The following is a 19,998-nucleotide window of genomic DNA, read 5'->3' as shown; positions in this document are numbered from 1 at the left end:
TTACAATATTGTTTACATAATTAAAATTGTATTACATTAACAGTTTGTAATTTTTTACAAACTGATTGCAATTTTTATTAAACGCATTCGATTTGAATTGACGCAATAGTTTAGTTGGTTAGATGTGGACGCAATGGGAAGTTGGTTGAAGTTGTATATATCTGAAATCGAGGCCTTAAGCTAATTAAATTGATTTAACTTAAGGTCAAATTTTCTATTTTCACTTAAATGCTACAGTTTAAGTTTACTTATTGTAAATGTTTGCATTGGAAGAATTTTGAAATGTAAATTGCCAATAAAACGAAACCATAAATATCACTCTCGATTTAAAAATTTTCACTTTAGCAACGTTAAGGCATATACAAATGAAAACTGTTTTGTTTTTTAAAAAAGTGTTTTTTTTTTTTTTTAAAGCGATAACTAGTTGTTTTAAAAATCTTTCGAAATGATATTAATTTTCGTCTTTAAAGTAATTTAATGTTATTCTGTTATTTTTATTGTTTATAACTTGTTTATTACAATGAAAATGAATACATGCCATAATCTGCACTCAGCCGAGATTTATCTGATAGATGTAGTATATCAAATTTCATAATATGCAATATTAGCTTGCAAGTGACGAAAGCAGGTTTTTTCGATGCGCGGATTTCGCGGATCGATATTGAATCTTGGAGACCGATTTTCAACAACAAGGAATAGAGCACTTCCTCAAAGCTTTTGAAAATCGATGCTAACAAAATTAAAACAGATTTAATAATTTGTAAGTCACCCATAAAATTAGTACAAAACTGGTTTCTGATATAAATGTGTTTACTAAAATGGTATTTTTTCTTTCTAGTATCTGAAAATTAGAAATAATTTATTTTTCATTGTATTCGATAAGAAAAAGTACAGTTAATATTAATATTATACTCTTGCTATTGGTAAAACAGTACAGTTAATATTAATTAGTAATTTATTAAAAACGTGTATTTATCAAGTGAAGTATCTTGAAACATTTAAAAGTTTAATATTTGAATAATCTCACGAATTAACAGTTGCGGAAAACGAACAACCTAAGGTACGAGACTCAGAAAAATGGAATAACTATCAACTTGACAGTTTCCAGATTGAATATATTAATTTAGATAATCGATTTATTTTTATTCCTATAATGTTAAATATAAAATTAAATTAAATTTTTATATCATCATTAACGCATATTATGGGTAAACAAGAAAACTATACACAGAAATACATACAGATAAATTTATATACATGCATTCATGTACATACATTTTTAGCTTTACTTAGAGGGAAAACCAATTATAAATTATTGACTGTATGAAGCAAAGAATTAGAATAATAAATTGGCAAAAATTATTATTGTTTGATTTTATTTGTACATATTTTTTTTATATTTTAACAGTATTGTAATTTATTTATGCGGCTGTTGAATTTATTTAAAGATTTTATTTTGGAAGATACATAGATAAAATTTGAATAAAAGTCTGGCACATTAAATCATTTGATAATATTATTAAATTTTATATTTCTATACTTGAGTATATTTATATGTATGTATATATTATGTATAATGAGTATGACGCACTTCTATGTACATTTTAGATTAGCTATACTTATGTATAAGGCTATATAGACAAAAATGCGTCAATGAAAGTTTATTATGTAAAACATTAATGAAATTCAAGGCAATTTTCATTATATCTAAAAATTAAAATTTGCTATTGGAAAAGAATAAATTTTCAAATTTGTAATTTAAATGTTTATTTTTTTATTACATATGTATATTGAAATTAAATTTTAAGATTTCTTTATGAAATCTTCTAAGTTGCATTAGACTAAATATAGCGTATGCGTAAGTTATTGTGACGCTTTTAATAAAAATCGATAAATTTTCAATTAACTGCATTTTATAATACGAGTATATGTATGTATATGAATATAATTTGTACATATATATACACGTAACGTATATTTATGTGTAGGTTATTTACTTTCTTGTTAATTTCACATATGTATATATAATTTTCATTTTACAGTTAGTAATTTTGGGAGTTTGGATAACATCAGCGGTTTATTCAACACCAAAGTTTATATTTAGTAAGACTATAACTAATATTCATACAATAAATGGAATTGAAGAAGATATATGCATTTTGGATAGGCAGATGTTTAATTCAGAAATTTTAGATTTAATAAATTTCGGATTTTTGTATGTTATTCCGCTATTAGTTATGACGGTAAATTTATAAAAAAATAAAAATTATTATATTATATTTAAAAATGAAAATTATTTCTCCGTAACAGATACTTTATAGCAGAATTGCAATCGCTTTATGGAAAAGTTCACGTGGTCTTGAAAGGCATATAGCATTACAAAACACATCTACTAGCTCACCATCCTATTCGGGAGCTTATCTTTATCGTAAACAATGTAATATGAAATTTGAAAAACAACAAAGAGTAACACCTGCAGGTGTTAGTGAAAGTCAGGTAAGATATTAAATTGTATTTGCTGATGAAAACAATAATCACAATTATTCATTGTGTTCTATAACCTTTCTTTTAATGACAAAATTCTAAGCATTTATTCAACTTCATTTTTTAGTTAAAAGCAATAGAGAAACGCGTGTTACATTATAATCTTATATTATGTAGAGCACAATGAATAATTAAAATAAATGCGGACTATCTTTTTGTCCTTATTGATTTGTTATATACCTGTTTCTTTCTTTGTTGCCGCCTCGTTAAAATGCTATAATTTTAAAATTAAATTAAAATTCAAAGAAAATCGCAAAATAAAATTCAGCGTAAATGTTGATAATAAAAATCACAAATTTTTTTCAAAAATATTTGTATGTATGTCAAAGTACTTTGTGTTCACATAGATTGATTAAAGAAATCTTAATGATAAAATTGAAATAAAAAACAAAGGAAAATAAAGGAAAAAGCACCAGTAAAGTAGAAGGAACTAACTTTCTATTTTTATATTTTTGTTAAAGAGCACTTTCATTTTAACAGCAACGAGTTAGGAGATTTTCTTACTTGAACAATATTTTAATTAAAAAAATAATTTCACAACAACTTTCTATTTTATTCCAAAAGAGAAAAAATAAAGTTGACCTTGTCAACTCTGTGATACCCGTACCCGTAATTTGTTATCCTATATGTGAATAAATGTGCCATAACTGACTATGGGATAGACTATGACTTTAAGTGCCGTATTACCATATTAATTTATGCAAAATTTCAGTACTGTGTTTTTCAAAATACTGTGTTTGCCAAAGTTGTATGGCAGCTACCAAGGAGCCCAGCAATTTCAACGACTTTTATCAAACATATTGGCCCTACTAATATATTCGCTTGTGTGAAATTTCAATACCATAGCTTTTGTAGTTTGTGAGATATAGCCTAATAACTTTTGAAATTGTATGGCAGGTACCAGAAGAAGCCAAGTAATTTCAACGACTTTTATCAGACACATTGGCCTTACTAATATATTCTTTTGTGTGAAATTTCAATACCACAGCTTTTATATTTTCTGAGATATAGCCAAATGAATTTTTGAAGTTGTATGACAGCTACCCGAACCGGTACCCCGATCATATCCAATTTAAATAGGTTCTGGCACTTACTACAATAAATCATTTGTTAAAATTTAGTGAACTTAGCTCAATTAGTTTTTGAGTTATCGCTGGGATGGACTGACGGACAGACAAAACTAAATCAACTTAGAATTCGACGCTGATCAAAAACATACACTTGAGTCTATATCTCTGACCATCATTTCTTAGCGTTACAAACAGTAAGGCAAATTTAGTATACGCTTCGAATATACGTTATCGTACGGGTATAAAAATAAAAATGGATATTGACCTAGTTAAATAACAATAAAGTTGAACGAATGAAATTTAATTAAAATATTTTACTGACAAACTGTCCGTCCGTCCGTCCCAACGATAACTTGAGCTAAGTTCATAAAACTTTCACTTAATTAATTATAATCGATATACTAGTTCGGGTACCTGCCATATAACTTCAAAAGTTATTTCGCTATATCTCAGAAACTATAAAAGCTATAATATTGAAATTTCGCACAAGCAAATATATTAGCAGGGCCTATGTGTTTGACAAAAGTCGTTGAAATTGCTTGGCTCCTTCTGGTAGCTGCTACGCAACTCCAGAGACCAGAGGCATTATCTCAGAAACTATAAAAGCTGTGGTATTACAATTTCGCATAAGCAAATATATTAGTAGGGGTAATGTGTTTGACAAATGTCGTTGAGCAATTTCGAAAGTTATTTGAGAGTTAAAAAATAAATTCAATATTATGCATATCACTTGCTTTTTGTAGACCCTCATTTTTATTTGATAGACCCCCAATTTTTTTTCAACTTCGTAAACACCTAGCAGGTCTTCATGGACTCCTGGGGGGTTTATAAAGACCACTTTAGGAATCACTAAGAATGAAAAATTTTGCAAACTTTTGTTTCATTTAAAGATTTATGTTGATTTCTTAAATGTTGAAAATCTTATGGTATCAGTGGGTAGAATTATGAGTCTTGTAGAGTAAAGAAAGACTTTTGGGTTTTCGATGTAATATTCTTTAGAAAGGATACCAAATTATACTTGCAAAAAAGTACGTTCAATTAGTGAAAATCATAAAAATGTAGTAGAAATAAGAGCTTCGGGCTCTTAATTGGAACACTTTCTGTTATGAGCTTGAAACTTTCTGTTATAAAGCTCTTAAATTTTTCCAAAAATTTTGGTTCTTATAAGCTTTAAGATTCAATAAGTTTTGCTAAATTTAAATATAAGCACATGCAATATTTCCAAAATTTCCTAAAACTTAATCTTTGTTGAGCTAATATACATAGTTATAGCATAATATTGTTGTATTTGATTGGTATTTTTGTTAAATAATTATAACGGTATTTTTTAAATTGGATTTTTATATTAATATTTTGAAAATAAACTAGGTTGACAGCAAGTGATAGCTTTCAAAGTGCTCAAATGAAGTTATCTTAGAGTCTACGATAATTTTTTTTCTTTCAAAGTAAAGCAAATGTGGTCATCATTGAGCCGGTACTTAAATTATTGAAAAAAATAAGCAAAAAACTATTTAAATAGAAAGAACACAAACTTTTGTAAAAAATTTCTTTTTTATGTCAAACATCAAAATCAATTGTTCAATTGTCAAAACTATGTATTATTAAATCATAAAATTTCTCTAGCTGCTAGACAAGCTAATTATACGAAAACTATGGTATTTTTCAAGCTGCCAAACAACGATATGTGAAAAGCAATAATGTGCTGCAATGTATGAAATAAAAGCTTTCTAACTGTTTGAACCTTAGAGAACTATCAAAATTTCGAATTAAATGGCAGTAATTTTTTTTGCTACTAGTTGTGCTTAAATGCTTTTTCGAAATAGTCGCTTTCTGGAAATGTTGCCTTGAATATCTTAGGTTGATCTAAGAACTGCCAATGAACTTCTGAATTTTCGACCACTTTTTTATATGATATGCGACTACATATTATATAAATAATACACTTTTTCTTAACATGTGTATTATTTATATGATATGTAGTCGCATTTATTTAGTTGAATCATATATAAATATTATTTATAGGTGTCAATGGAAGCTGAAAGAGCTGTGGTTTCTACATGGAAGAAACCAAATAGTTTTCATCAACGTCATGGTACCCAAGTAGCTCAAATCTCAAATTCTACAAATAATGTTCTTCGAGCTAGACGTGGCGTCATTAGAATGCTAATAATTGTTGTTTTAACATTCGCTTTATGCAACCTTCCATATCATGCAAGAAAAATGTGGATATACTGGTAAGCATTCCACCTTTTTAAATATTTTATATATGTACATATTTCTCATAAATATGTTTTAAGAGAGGCATTGTAATCACATTAATGTCTGAGAAATCAAGAATTTGTCAAATATTGGTCAATTTTTGACTAAGATTTCGAATTATGTATTAGCAAATATTGTTCTAAAATTAAAAGTGCCATAGTGATACGATCAGCACACAACCGAACGCAAAATCAATTTTCTGGTTTGGCGAAAGTGTTGCACTATGGATTATGAAAATGCTCTTAAATAAAATTACCTAAAAAATAGAAGTTTGATTCCCAGTACTGGTTCATTTAAGATTATCCGAATTCTCTGAGAAGTTTGTTTGTTAGTTTGGGTAGTAAACAAAATTTGAATATCCAATTTTACGAAATTCCTTAGATAAATAAAAAACATTAAATTGGCCTTTAGTGAAAAATCGGTTTCCGAACTCTGATATTGCGGAAAGATTTACAAGTTAATTTTCTTAACAATCTTAGTATAAATATTAAATTTGAATGAAATTTTTTAACTAGTCCTTTGCATATGGGGAAAAATGTTAATTCGCGCCGTAGTTCATGGAAGTCAGCTTTTTGAAACCTCATTTCTTCAAAAACAAGGTGGTTTGTTATACTGTCAACAAAGTTCTATATAAAATTTTAACTTAGTCTAGATTTTTCCTTGTAAATAACAAAAAGTAAAAAATGTTTGATAGTAAAGGTCCAATTTCCGTGATCTGACCAAAAAGTTGATTAATCCGTGACATAGTCAATTATAAATTTCCATCAAAACTTTGATATTAAGTTTTTTTTACACTTCTTTGCTATGGAGAAACTTGACTTGCAAAATTTGCTGTTATTATATAACATTGCTTATTTTGTGTATTCTGGTCGGGAAAAAACCAAATCCCTTCTTTTTTAAATTGCAAAGTTGTTACTGTGTTATTAATAATCCTTTACACGTGGTGGAATATTATAAGGCAGCAATATTATGTTTATGTATGCGTGTATTATATTATGGGCACGTACAAGGAATGAAAGGTCTAATGAGTTTTATAGTCAATAAGTATTTTTCGTTTCGTCTATAAGAATCTTTATTGTTTTTTCACGTGCTATCGATATTTTATTTCGTCTCGTGGATTTATTTAGAACAAAAAAAGGATAATGAATATATTTAGGATAATGAAAGTATAGGATCGTTTTTTTTTAAATATCCAAAATTTTTCTTAGTCTCAAAACATATTTCAATTTTTGTACATAGAAAAAATCTTTACGGGCAATTAAATTTGAATAAAAATTTTTATAAATGGATACAGTATGGAATAAAATTGAAAATGAGACGCAGCCGTTGAAGACTGCACATTTACATACACGTACAAAAGTATGTTTACAATATATGTACATATATTAAACAACTGTACTGTAGCATGTTTACGCTGATGATTTAAATAGTATGTGTCCTGTTAGCAAATTGAATGATGAAAGGGAAATATTGAAATCTCATGAGAATGCTGTACTCACGATATTTTTCTTCAATAAAAGTTTATTCATCACCTCAGTCGATCCATAAGCCTCATATAAAATTAATTGTGAAATTAAAAAAAAAATTTTTTTGTAAAACTTTCGTTTTTCTATTGGCATTTTGTTACTTAACTTAAAATGATCCTTTTGATTAACTTAAAAAATAAAATGAAATGTTAATTTTAAACAAAATAAACTTTAGAAAAAAATTTCTGTGAGCAAAGGCTTTAAATTTTAAAACGATACAATTCTCTTGTCAATTATATTAAGTGTTTTTTTTCAAAGACTAGACGTAAGCATAAATAAATAGATACTCTAATTTAAATTAGTTTATTTATTTTGTTTCTCCTTTTTTTTTAAAATTTAGATAGGCATCAAAAGTTGTTTTTGAGATGTAGTTTTTCATATTTAAATTTTATTGCGGTCTTTAAGAGATTAGGGCGTTGTTGAAATAATGCAAAAATAAAAAAAAAAAATGAATCCACCTGTTGTTTTTATTAAATTAGTTCCAGATAAGTGGTTCGTTTAAATTATTTTTCATACTATCTTCTTCATTAATAAGTGTATATACATATACATATCTATGTTAAGTGAGTGGAATATGTGCTTATAGAGAATTCCTCTAGAAAATGAAGAACGTGGTGGTATGTACATACTCGTACATTCATTATTTATTTTGAAGATTTTTCTTTGCCATTAAATTTTAAAAAAAGAATGATAAAATAAGAATTAACTAAGAAATAAGAAATTATTGGAAATTAAATTGATGAAATGGGTAAAACTCTCATTTTTACCTACCGCATTTCATACAATAAGGGAGGTCATGTGATGGTAACAAATTTTGCATATCGAATAATCAGTCGGAACGAACTCCTCCATGGTAGGAACGTGTAAATAAACTATTTTTTGTCGATCTGTTGGTCTGTCTGTTTATGTGTGCACGCGTATATCTCAAATTCGGCTGAGCCGATTTTCATGAAACTTTATATGTGAGTTTGTTTTGGCTATTTCACGGAATGATCAACTTTTGGCATATATCAGGCCTCGAGACCTGGACTTTTTGCGGTTCAATTTTAGATTTTTGCCCATATAATAAGAAATAACCAACTAATTTCCATGAAATTTAATATTTAAATTTGGAGTGTTAAAACAATGAGCATATAAAATTTGTGAGACGATCAGGGGTTAGAAAACGAACTAGAGGTCGAATTTACATTTTTTTATCATATCTATTGAACTAATTGATGGAATTTCTTGAAATTTGATATTTGACTTCTGGTTTTTACCAAAAATAGCTGGCGGGCATTTCAGGGAATTAGAGTAGTACAAAGCGAAACTCTACTAAGAGTCAAATTTGCATTTTTCTAGGCATTCTAGCATTAGATCTTAATCTTAGAAGATTTACAGGAAAGAAGTAACTAGACAATACACTAGACTGTTGGTTATTTGCTGACCATATCCGATTTTTTTTTCCTATATTGCAATTTTGTAAAGAGACTATTTTTCTACTTACTTACATACATATTACGATATATGGGTGTCTCTTTTGTTTGTATTCAATTTTTGTTACTGTTAAAATTAATTTTATTTAAGAAAATTTACTCGTTCTTCCTTCAACTTACCTGTTCTAATTTTTTTCACTATTGTTCTAGCTTATACTTTTTTGTTTCCTTAATATTTTTATATCCCAATAAAATACTATAACGGACTATTACTATATATGCGGCTAATTAAACACATTTCCTAATAATTAATTACACATACAAAAATGTATGTTTGTGATATAAATAGATAGCTCTATTAAATAAATGTCTTATTTTAAAGTAGAAAAGTTACAGGAAAAAGATTTTCTTGATGGAGAAAGTTTGGAAAAATTAATTGGAAGTGACTGAATTAAACGATAACACGTCTCAATATTTTTAAAGAAAATTATAATTTTTAATTTATGGATAAACTCATTCAAAAACATATTTTTTGAAGTTACACGTGCGAAGTTTTTTCACACTCAGTCAATTTTGCATCAGGTATGACACTACCAGTAAAACTTGTGAAATTAATTTTGGTTTTACGTTTACGAAAAATGGATTATACAGCAGTTTAACTATGTGCAAATATGGTCAAATTTTTATGCATGTTATAGAATATTCTTTTATTTGATATTCCAGTTAAATATTGAAAATAATTAAATTATTTGGGATAGCCAGGATAGCCATAAGCAGAGAAATAAAGAAATCGAAGAATGGTTTAAACAAAAGCAAACAAGTACATTGAGTGAAAATTCTATATATGTAAAGTACCGCCCAACATAACATTTCCAGCCTATTGTTAATTTTCTACATCAATGTCAATGCAAAAAGTAAAAAATTAGGGCTATGTCAATTTAAATATTAATTGTTAAAAGTTTACTTTATTAAGCGTTTTATATAATTCGGAATGCGTAACATCGAAAAACTTTTTTAACGATACAATGAAGAACATCACACATTACCAAAACTTGCTGTTTTTTGCAATACGGAATTTCGTTCCTATTTTGCCTTTTGGTCTTTTACTTCTATCATGTTCACATTTTTTATCACAGGTTTTACTTTATTAAGATTTTTCATCTAGCCAGACCGTTCTCAGAAAACTCTGTGTATAATAATATTTAACACTAAACTAGAAAACAAAAATTTTATAATCTCCATTTTTTAATTCTCTCACATAATTATAAAAATTAGATTTTTGTGATTCAATTTACTATATAGTTACTAACATTTTATTCAATAACTCATTGCGCTAAAAAATTTTAAAATAAGAGAATCCTGCAAATATATTGTAGTGTATTATAGTGTAATTTAAAAAAAAACGAGTAAAAACGTTTTATATATAAACGAGTTGGTATATACCGACCGCACCTTGGCAATCTGAAATTTAGTTTCGAAATATCTAAAATTAGCTTTCATTGTTATATACCAAGTACTCGACCTGTCAAACCACTATATAGAAACTTCCCGGATATGTCTGACCTATAATTCAACGCACTACTGTCATGTTTCATGTTCTACTACTGTTTCATGAACCTAACTTTACTATTTTTAGAATATTATAAATTTGCTTTTGGAGTTGGGTGGTAGCTATCCGAACCTGTCAAACTATTCTACCAAATCTTTACACAAACTACCTGAACTACTCGAAACAAGTGCAGTTCCAATAAAATTTTTAGAAAACATATAAAATATAATTAGACACATCTTTGCAAAATTTGATATTTATATCTGTATTAGTTTTTGAAATATTTGAAAAAACCTCTTTGAGTTGTATGGCAGCTATCCGAATTCGTTGTACGAATTGTTCCAGCCTTGGTCCTTGGTAAAAAAGAAATAACTTGTGAAAGTTTGGTGTTGATTGCATTATTCGTTTTTGAGTTATCATGCGGTCATACGTTCGAACATATCTAAATCAACGCACAATTTTACGAAGAGCAAGAATATACATATATACATGTCCATATCGGAGACGACTCTTTCAAGGTTACAAACCCTATACCACAGTCTTAACTCTTTAATAGAGACCAACTTTTTTAATTCTATTTGTAATTTTCTTACAAAAACATTACGATTTCTCTTAAAATTTAGTGGTTGATTTACATAATTATTTTTGTTATTATTGATATTGAATTGTATAGGACTGCAAGGAAATAAAACTAAGTTTTAAAATTCTGAGTAGTCGAAATAAAAATAAGTTTTAAAATGTCGAATGGTGGTAATAAAAGTAAATATTTAATAGCAACAGTTGCTTTAGTTTTGGAAACGGATATAAAATTAATTTTTAAAGAATATATTCTTCTTCATACTTTTGCAATTCAGATTGTCTGGATTATCAATTTTCTTTAAAGCTTAAAATGTTTTTTATATTCGAATTCGCTCCTAGCACAAAGCGGTTGATTTACGAGATGTATAGAAACAAGAAGTTTTTAACCAACTTGTGTACGTCAATATATCCATAGTCGCTGTAATATATCCATAAATATGATTTTAAAGTTATATATTTTATAAGCTCTTATCTAACATTATACTTTTGCTTTTAATAATAAGAAACGATAATGATTCAATTTCATCCTTTAACAAATTATAATTAATTTTTATACCCGTACGAACGTATGTTCCAAAACTCATTGAGATAAATTTACCAAATTTGCACAAATGATTTATTATAGTAAATGTCAGAACTCTATTTAAACTGTGTATGATCGATATACTGGTTCGGATAGTTTCTAAATTTATTTGGCTATATCTCAGAAACTTTAAAAGCTGTGGTATTGAAATTTCACACAAGCGAATATATTAAAAGGGGAAATTTGCGGCCATTATTTTTTTTTAGTAAAACTCTTTTAGATTGACGAGTTTTTATGGAAATTACCATATTCGTATAAAATATCACTTGGCATATTTTAAAAAGCAAGATGTTGTATGAAACTGTATGTCCGTCCGTCCGTACGAGGACATGTTTATAAAACTTCAACACCCTTGAAGACAGAACGCTGAAATTTTCTATGTACATAGATCTTTACTAGAAACTTATTTCTGTAGAATAAAATTTTTACCTATCTCCTCCCTTTATAAGTTATACCCCTCTTAAAACCTAAAAATGCCATTTTTTAACTATTTATTGCAAAGAAACCATAGTCATTTTTTAAATTTTGCAAACGCAGAAAGGCAGTGGCTTGCTTCTTCTATCGCGGCATACTATAGTTAACCTTAAAAAAAAACAAAATGGCCGTTCAAATTTATCGTTATCTAAAATCCGTTTTTTTTTTTCAAATTTTTAATGTCGTTTGTCTTCTAGACCCCAGGCTATAGAAGCCTAAAATTTTTGCAGCTTGTAGATACTAATAAATAGTTTATTTCGTTAGAAGAAAAATTTTTTCCATCTCCACCCCCTCTCAAGTTATCTCCTCTTGAAATTTGTAAAATTTGAATTTTTGACCCTTATATTTCCGAAACCGCAAGCGTTTCGAAATTTCTATAAACGCAAAGCTAACGGTAACTTTAATAACATTCAAAAATATAATTATTTTTCTTAACTCACACAATTAACGCTTAAAATTGAGCATTATGTTAAGCCCTCTTTATATAAATTTTTGATTTATTTCAAAGAGTGCATAAATCGTTGATCCCAAATATATGCAATCCTAGAAATAGTTTTGTATATGAATGAAAATAATTTTAATAGTGTGATAGGTATACATAGACTGTATTTAAAAGCAGAATTTTCATTTGTTGAAGGGAAAAGTGCTACAATACAAACCATTGGTTTGACCCAACTTTATTTATTTTTATTTTCGTATATTATAAGAGAAATGAACAATTTAGCCATTTAATTGCTTCTTTTTATGATGCTCTTCTAACTAAAATTTTAAAAATCATTTTTTGCATAATTATAGCTCATCTTAAAAAATTAAAAATTTTATTTTTGTAGATTTATTGGTTAAATGATATTAGTAATATGTATATACAAAAATATAACCAGCAGCAACAAATTGTTATTTCTATATTACGATTTTTTTCAAACTTGGAATAATTTTGCAGCATAGAAACTTAAACATTATATACTACGATTTTCGAAAGTACTTTTTTTATCGAAATATTGTATTTTGAGAGATTTCAAAATTTTGACTTGTCAAAGATTAATACAATATATCTAAAGTTAATATATGTATCTAATTATAAACGAATACCTAATATTTCCTTGGATATAAACATGATTTCAGTAAAGCTTTATGTTAAAAGGAAAGTTTGCTAAGAGTTTGGTGAATTTACTCTATGAAAATTTCGATTTTATTTTCATAATTTAACTCAGTACTGTTTTAAATATCAATGAGGAAGACCTGTACCGATTGACTTTCTATAAATTTTAGGGAATATATTTTAAAATTTATTTTGAATGCAAACTTCCTTCTTTTGGCATTTTTTTTTGCAAACATCAATATAAAACTACAAAACTTATTTATATAAAAAAATTTTAGGTATTAAATATAAATGACCTAAAAGGACGGTGATAACTTTTTTTTTTCATATGAACTCTATACATTTTTTTTAGAAATCATAAAAGGAAAATGAGAGTTACTCTTTCTACATAGTGACCTTATACTTAGCAGGGCGGTATATGTACATAACAATTTATGTCTTACACAAAAAATAAGTACAAATATAGGAATGAAATTTATTTTGAAATATAAAACTTCTAGATTTAATTTATAAAATTTATAAATTATATGTTTAGAGATTTATTTCTAAGTATATTCTTAAATGAAAATTTCTAAAAATTGTTCTTCTCAGCGGATTTCTATTCCACCACAGCTGTCCAAATTTCATAGGTGTCACTGTTTATTTATTTCGATTTGAATTCTATTTGACTTTACTGTGAAAATTAAAAAAATTAATTTTCTATAAGATAATTTAAGGGAAAAGTTTGTATTTAGTTAATTATTTTTATATAGTTTATTTATCTTTAATATTTAATTAGCTGTGTAAAAATAAAATTTCCTTTTTTACCACAGCTTGTTGAGCTTTCAATTAGTAAGTTCTCACGCCTCTTTAAAATAATAAAGTGATTCACTGAGAAAAAATACGTAAAATATAATTTCGTATTTTATCTACTTTTGCTGTAATTTCACATTAAAGACTTGTTTATGAATTTAAATTTATTTAATCATATAATATGAATGTATGTTAATTTATAGGCGTGTATTTATAAAAAAAAATTCTCATAAATAAATTCAAAAATTCTTCAGAGGTATAACTAATCTGATACAAAATAAACAGAAATAATAAATTATTAAACTTGATTAAGATGCTTAAATTTATATATTGTGTACATACATAATTTTGTTACTTACATAATGGGGTTTGAAATAATATACAAAATAAACTGTTAATTTCACATATATACATATATGTAAGTGTTTCAGTATACACATATTATATACTTGTATTTCAAAGGGATTCAAAGGTAATATAAATAAATTTTCAAATATAAAGGATCACAGTATAGATTTAGGTAATAGGAATCGGTATAATATTTTACCTACATTTTGTAAATAATAATTACTATACAAGAATTTTCTTGTATTTATATTAAATAAATATCACATATCCATAGGCGTATAAGCAGTAGTAAAATGGTAGCTCGATAACGACCGGCTCGCATATTTTTAAGATACAAAGAAATGTTTGTACGAATTATTTCGCAATTATTTATTTAAAACATGCATAGTATTAAATATAAATTTTAATTGTCTTAACTCAAATCATGAAAATCGAGATTGTTGAATTTTACGAAACTTTTACTGTTCTTTTATAGTAATGTGGCGATTTTCTGAAAAAATATATGTATGTAAAAATATTTCTTTGATTTAAACAAATAATTTTTATTTTTAACTGTTTTATGGACATTTTTGTTGCAATCAAAAAATATTTTTTTTTGTGTATATAAAAATAAACTTCACATAACCCCCACTCTACCGCCATAATTTGTTAAATCAAAAATTTTGCTATTATTACAAAATTTGTTTTAACGTGTTGTAAATCCCTGTCATAACCGTATGTTACAGAGCAAATTATTTTTTGGAAACATACAAAAAATTAACTTCATACTTGTTTTATCAAGCAATTATGTAAATAGAACCGTATAACCTCTTACTTGAAGTTTCAATTGTTTACATTTTAAGAAAATTATATTAGAAAATTATTAATTTTGAAGTAATTTCCCATTTAGAGAAAGTTTTTACAGTTAATGGAGGATTCCTTATCGTTATAAGATGGTTTAGAAGAAAAAAGAAATCTTTTTATTTAATTTTTTCTTAAGGTTAGACTAATTTTCGAAAAAAAAAATGTGATTTGCCATTTTTACCGACCGCATTGCGTATACAATAGGTAGGTTATGTGATGGCAACAAATTTCTCATATCGAGTTTGCTGTGGAAACGCACTTCTCCATGGTAGGGAAGTGTAAATAAGCTATTTTTTGCAACCTGTCGGTCTGCGTGCACGCGTGTATCTCAAGTTCGGCTGAACTGATTTTGATGGAATTTTATATTTCAGTTTATTTCGACTATGGCACGGATTGATCAACTTTTGGGATATATCAGACCTGGGGAACTGCACTTTTTAACGAGCTTGTTTTACATTTTTGATCATTATGAAGAAAATATTCAACAGATTTGCTTGAAATTTCAAACCTAACTTTTGGAAGAAATCAGGGATCAGCAACTGGAGGTTTCCTATTGGTCAAATATACATTTTTGCGTATATAAAGAGAAACAATCAACCGATTTCATTGAAATTTAATATTCAAATTCTTCGTATTAAAACAATGAACATATAAATTTTTTGGAAAGATTAGGGCGCGTAAACTGATCTGAGGGTCGATTTTACATTTACGATTTACTATATCTAAGGAATGAATTGATGGAATTTCTTGAAATTTGATATTTGAGTTCTGGTTGCTACCGAAACTAGCTAGCGAGCATTTCAGAGAATTCGGGTAGCACAAAGCGAAACTCTACTAAGAGCCAAATTTACATTTTTATAGGTATGTTAACTATAAGCTTAGTAATGCCCTAAAAATTCGAAAGAAGTATTTAGCAGGCATTTTTATAATATTCTGTAACACTTTCACTCAATTAGACAATGCACATTGTGGACGGTTATGTGCTGACCGCATCAGATTTTTTCCGTTTAATTTCGCTAATAATAATTTTGTTTTTATAAGCTTCAGAAGCTATACGAAAAGATAATTAAATTCAATAAAATTTGTATTTTCTATTTCTACAGGTCTGACACATATAAAGGATATTCAAACTTCAACGCTTTATTTACTCCCTTAACATTTTTAGCTACTTATTTTAATTCAGGTGTTAATCCATTATTATACGCATTTTTGAGCAGGAATTTTAGAAAAGGTATGAGAGAATTAATAATGTGTTCTTTTAAAAAAAACAAGAACAAATCATCTTCCATGCATCAACGAATACCATTGCAGGTGCGTATTTTTTACATAAAAGTTTTATAAATACAAATATACCTATTTTTATGAATTTACATTAGAATAAAACCAGGCCTTTTCATTTGTCATATTATATATAACGTCATTTTATTTAAAATACTAACGAATACACATATATATATATTTGTATTATGTATATGTACATATATAAATATATTTAAACATGCACTTTTTACACATTTAATTTTTATCGTAATTCTATTTTGGGTAATGAAAAACAAAAATACTTTTTCTATACTCTTATGGTGTAGAATGACTGACTCCACGACAAGAAGTTTAATCTAATTGGCAAATTTCTACCATATTAATGATTTATTTCTCTGAATTAAAAAATTTTTTGTAAGAAATTTTAGATTGTGCTAAAATATTTAGACTTAAGAATTAATATTTTTTCTTGCCCATGCAAGGTTATAACACTGTTTGGAAGCACAAGTTATTTAATAATTCAAATAGATTCAATAGATTATACTCTGCACTTTCGTAAAGGGTATGTTAACTTTGGTGTGGTCTCCAATATGGACATAAATACATATTCCTGGTCAGCATCAAATTCTGCGTTGATTTAGACATGTCCGTCCGTTCGTCTGATCGCACGATAACTCAAAAACGAATAAAGCAAACATGACCAAACTTTCAAAAGTTGTTTCTTTTGTGCTAAGAACGAACTCTATTGGACCAATTACAATGATTCAATACCATATAACTTAAAGAGTTTATTTTAAATATTTGGAGAACTAATAAGATATAAATATGAAATTTTGCATACGTGTGTTTAATTACATTTTGCATGTGCTATAAAAATTTCAATGGAATGGCTGCACTGGTTCTAAAACCATTAAACCACTTTTAAATATTGACAACTCCAAAACCTTATTTTAAATATTGGGAAAAATAATAAAGCTAGCTGCATGAAATTGAACGGACGCGTGTCCAATTTCATGCAGCTAGCCCAGATGTATATTCTCAAGGTTTTTATGAAATGTCTTGACAGGTCCCGGTAGCTGCCGCGCAAGTCCAAAACCCAATTTTACATTTGAAAAAATTTAATATTCAATATTTGAAAAAATAATAAAATTAGGTTTATGAGATTTGGCAGTTATGTATCCAATTATAGTTCAGATGTATCCCTTAAGTGTTTTTTGAATGGCTTGAGAGGTTCGGGTAGCTGCAAAAGCTAGTTTTAAATATTCCGAAAAATAATAAGGTTAGACTAAAGAGACTTGGCAGTCATGGGTTCAATTATAAGTCAGGCATATCCGTAAAGTTTTTGTGGAATGGCTTGACAGGTTTGCGTAACTGCCATATAGCCGCAATAGCTAATTCAAAATACTTCAAAAACAAGTCTTCATACTCAGATTCTCAAGGTGCAGGGTATAATAACGTATAGTCGGGTTAGACCGGCAGTTCGCATTTTGAATTTGAGTAAAATAAATTCTCATTGCACGAAATACACGAAAATATTCGCGCTTCAAAAGCGTTTGTTAAAACACTTTTAAATTTTTCTTAAATTATTTGATCAAATCACGATTTCTATGTTATTAAAATTTGATTAAATTTTTTATTAAAAGAATTTTGTTTTTGAGATCAAAATGGATTATATATGTAAATTTTCCATTGCAAAATTGTATGTTAATCAAAATAAAAAAAAATGTAGCAATTTTTTTTTTGTTACGTGCAATGTTTTTTTCATTTGTCTTTAAAGTCATGTTGTATGTACATATCAAAATAGAATTGAGACAATAGTAAATGTGATTGGTCCTTTTATAAATCCTTTTAAAAGTAATTATGAAAACAAAAAACTTCAAAAGGAAATAAAGTTTTTTTCTTTACGATAATCGAAGCAATTTGGTCAAAATACTGAAATTTTATTTCATAATTATGTGCTTTTTTTCTAAAAATTCTTTTTCAAAAATTGCTCTATAGTACAAAAGGGTTTTGTAAAATGGCAGACTATAACGTCAATGATACCGAATTGAATTGTACCGGCTATTAAAAACAACTAATTTGTTCTTTAAAAATAAAAATATTAACTGTACGATTTATTGTTATGTTATAACTACTATTGTTACAAGTAATTGAGTTCAAAAGCAAATTCAATGAGTGATATTAAAAAAATTATATAAAATGTACAATTTAAACATTTTTATTAAAATTCAATTATGATATGTATCTAAGTATATTAAATGTGGCAACAATATATAAAAAAAATGTATAAAAATTCAGTAATTTATTGTTTCTTGAAGCTGTTCTACGTTGTTCATGAGCAGCTGATCACTTGAAAAAAGAAAGCATATGCCTATAAGAAAGTAAAGATACTGTAAATTTTAATTGTTCGGAAAACAATTTTCAATAAAAGATTTTTTGCTTATTATTCCTTTCCTGATTTCAACTAATTAAGTTCAAACTATCATTCTCAAAATGTCTATATCACACTTTTAAATTATTAATTGAAAAGTGAACGAATTATAAACATTTTATCATTTGAATCTTTATTTATTTCTTCTCACTTAAATAAATAAACAAACAAGTAAAAACATTTCATTCGGTGTGAACCGACTGAATTATACCTTGCACCCTTCATTGTTGTATAGCAATTACTCGAACCTGTAAAACCATTCTTTAGAAACTTCACAAATATGTCTGACCTATAATTGGACATACACTGTCAAGCTTCATGAATTTGAATTTATTATTTTTTCAAATATTTAAAATTAGCTTTTGAACTTATATGGCAGGTACCCGAACCCGTCAAGTAATTCAACCAGAACTTCAAGAAATATCTGACCTAATTGGACATACGACTGTAATGTTTCATTAATTTCACTTTTTTATTTTTTCAAATATTTAATAGTAGATTTTAGGACTTCTATGGCAGCCACTTAAATCTGACAAGCAATTCAAGCAAAACTTCAAGAATATATCTGACCTATAATTGGGCACACGACTGCCAATTTTCATGAGTCTGACTTTTCTACTTTTCCAAATACTTAAAATTAGCTTTTGGAGTTGTATGGCATATTTATATCTATATTGATTTTTGAAATGTTTTAATAAAATCTTTGAGTTGTATGGCAGCTACCCGAACCCGTTGTCCGAAATAGTCCAATTACAATAGGGTTCGTCCTTGGGACAAACGAAATAACTTGTGAAAGTTTGGTGTCGATTGCATTATTCGTTCTTAAGTTATCGTGCGATCGGACGGACGGACGGACATGTCTAAGTCAACGCAGAATTTTGCGGTGAGCAAGAATATATATACATGTCCATACCCTGATGACTCCTTCAAGTGGTTGCAAACTCCATACCAAAGTTAATATATCCTTCACGAAGTGCAGGGTATATTAAAGCAGGGACGTGACACGATAGTACTGTGTTTCCTAGCATACTTTTTGACAGCTTTAAAGGATTTTCTCTGAAATTATTGTTATTACCAGAACTATTGTAGTACCAGAGCAACAGTTATTTACTCTGGTACTAAGTTTACATATTAAAAAGCACGATAGCTCTATTCACTCTTGTGGGTTCCAATGGTTTATTAAATGAATAAAATTTCTTATGCAGCGAGACATTGTGATTTTGAAC

The 19,998-nt window shown here is 27.5% G+C and overlaps 1 protein-coding gene across 7 annotated transcripts in view; it reads left to right on the top strand.

Annotated features, from left to right (window-relative positions):
- The window catches only part of LOC129612346 (trissin receptor), a 139,819-nt gene that overhangs the window by 105,597 nt on the left and 14,224 nt on the right, over positions 1–19,998 (top strand). For 6 of the 7 annotated variants that reach the window (XM_055525900.1, XM_055525898.1, XM_055525899.1 and 3 more), the window contains exons 5-8: positions 2,043–2,243; positions 2,311–2,496; positions 5,637–5,848; positions 16,185–16,392. In XM_055525900.1, the coding sequence (XP_055381875.1) occupies positions 2,043–2,243; positions 2,311–2,496; positions 5,637–5,848; positions 16,185–16,392 (807 nt within the window). The remainder of the gene's footprint in view (positions 1–2,042; positions 2,244–2,310; positions 2,497–5,636; positions 5,849–16,184; positions 16,393–19,998) is intronic. The other variant, XM_055525903.1, reaches the window with a different exon arrangement.

Source organism: Condylostylus longicornis, unplaced genomic scaffold (assembly GCF_029603195.1).
Source record: "Condylostylus longicornis isolate FDR11 unplaced genomic scaffold, ASM2960319v2 ptg000072l, whole genome shotgun sequence".
Lineage (NCBI taxonomy): Eukaryota > Metazoa > Arthropoda > Insecta > Diptera > Dolichopodidae > Condylostylus > Condylostylus longicornis.
This window is presented reverse-complemented; position numbering and strand designations above follow the sequence as displayed.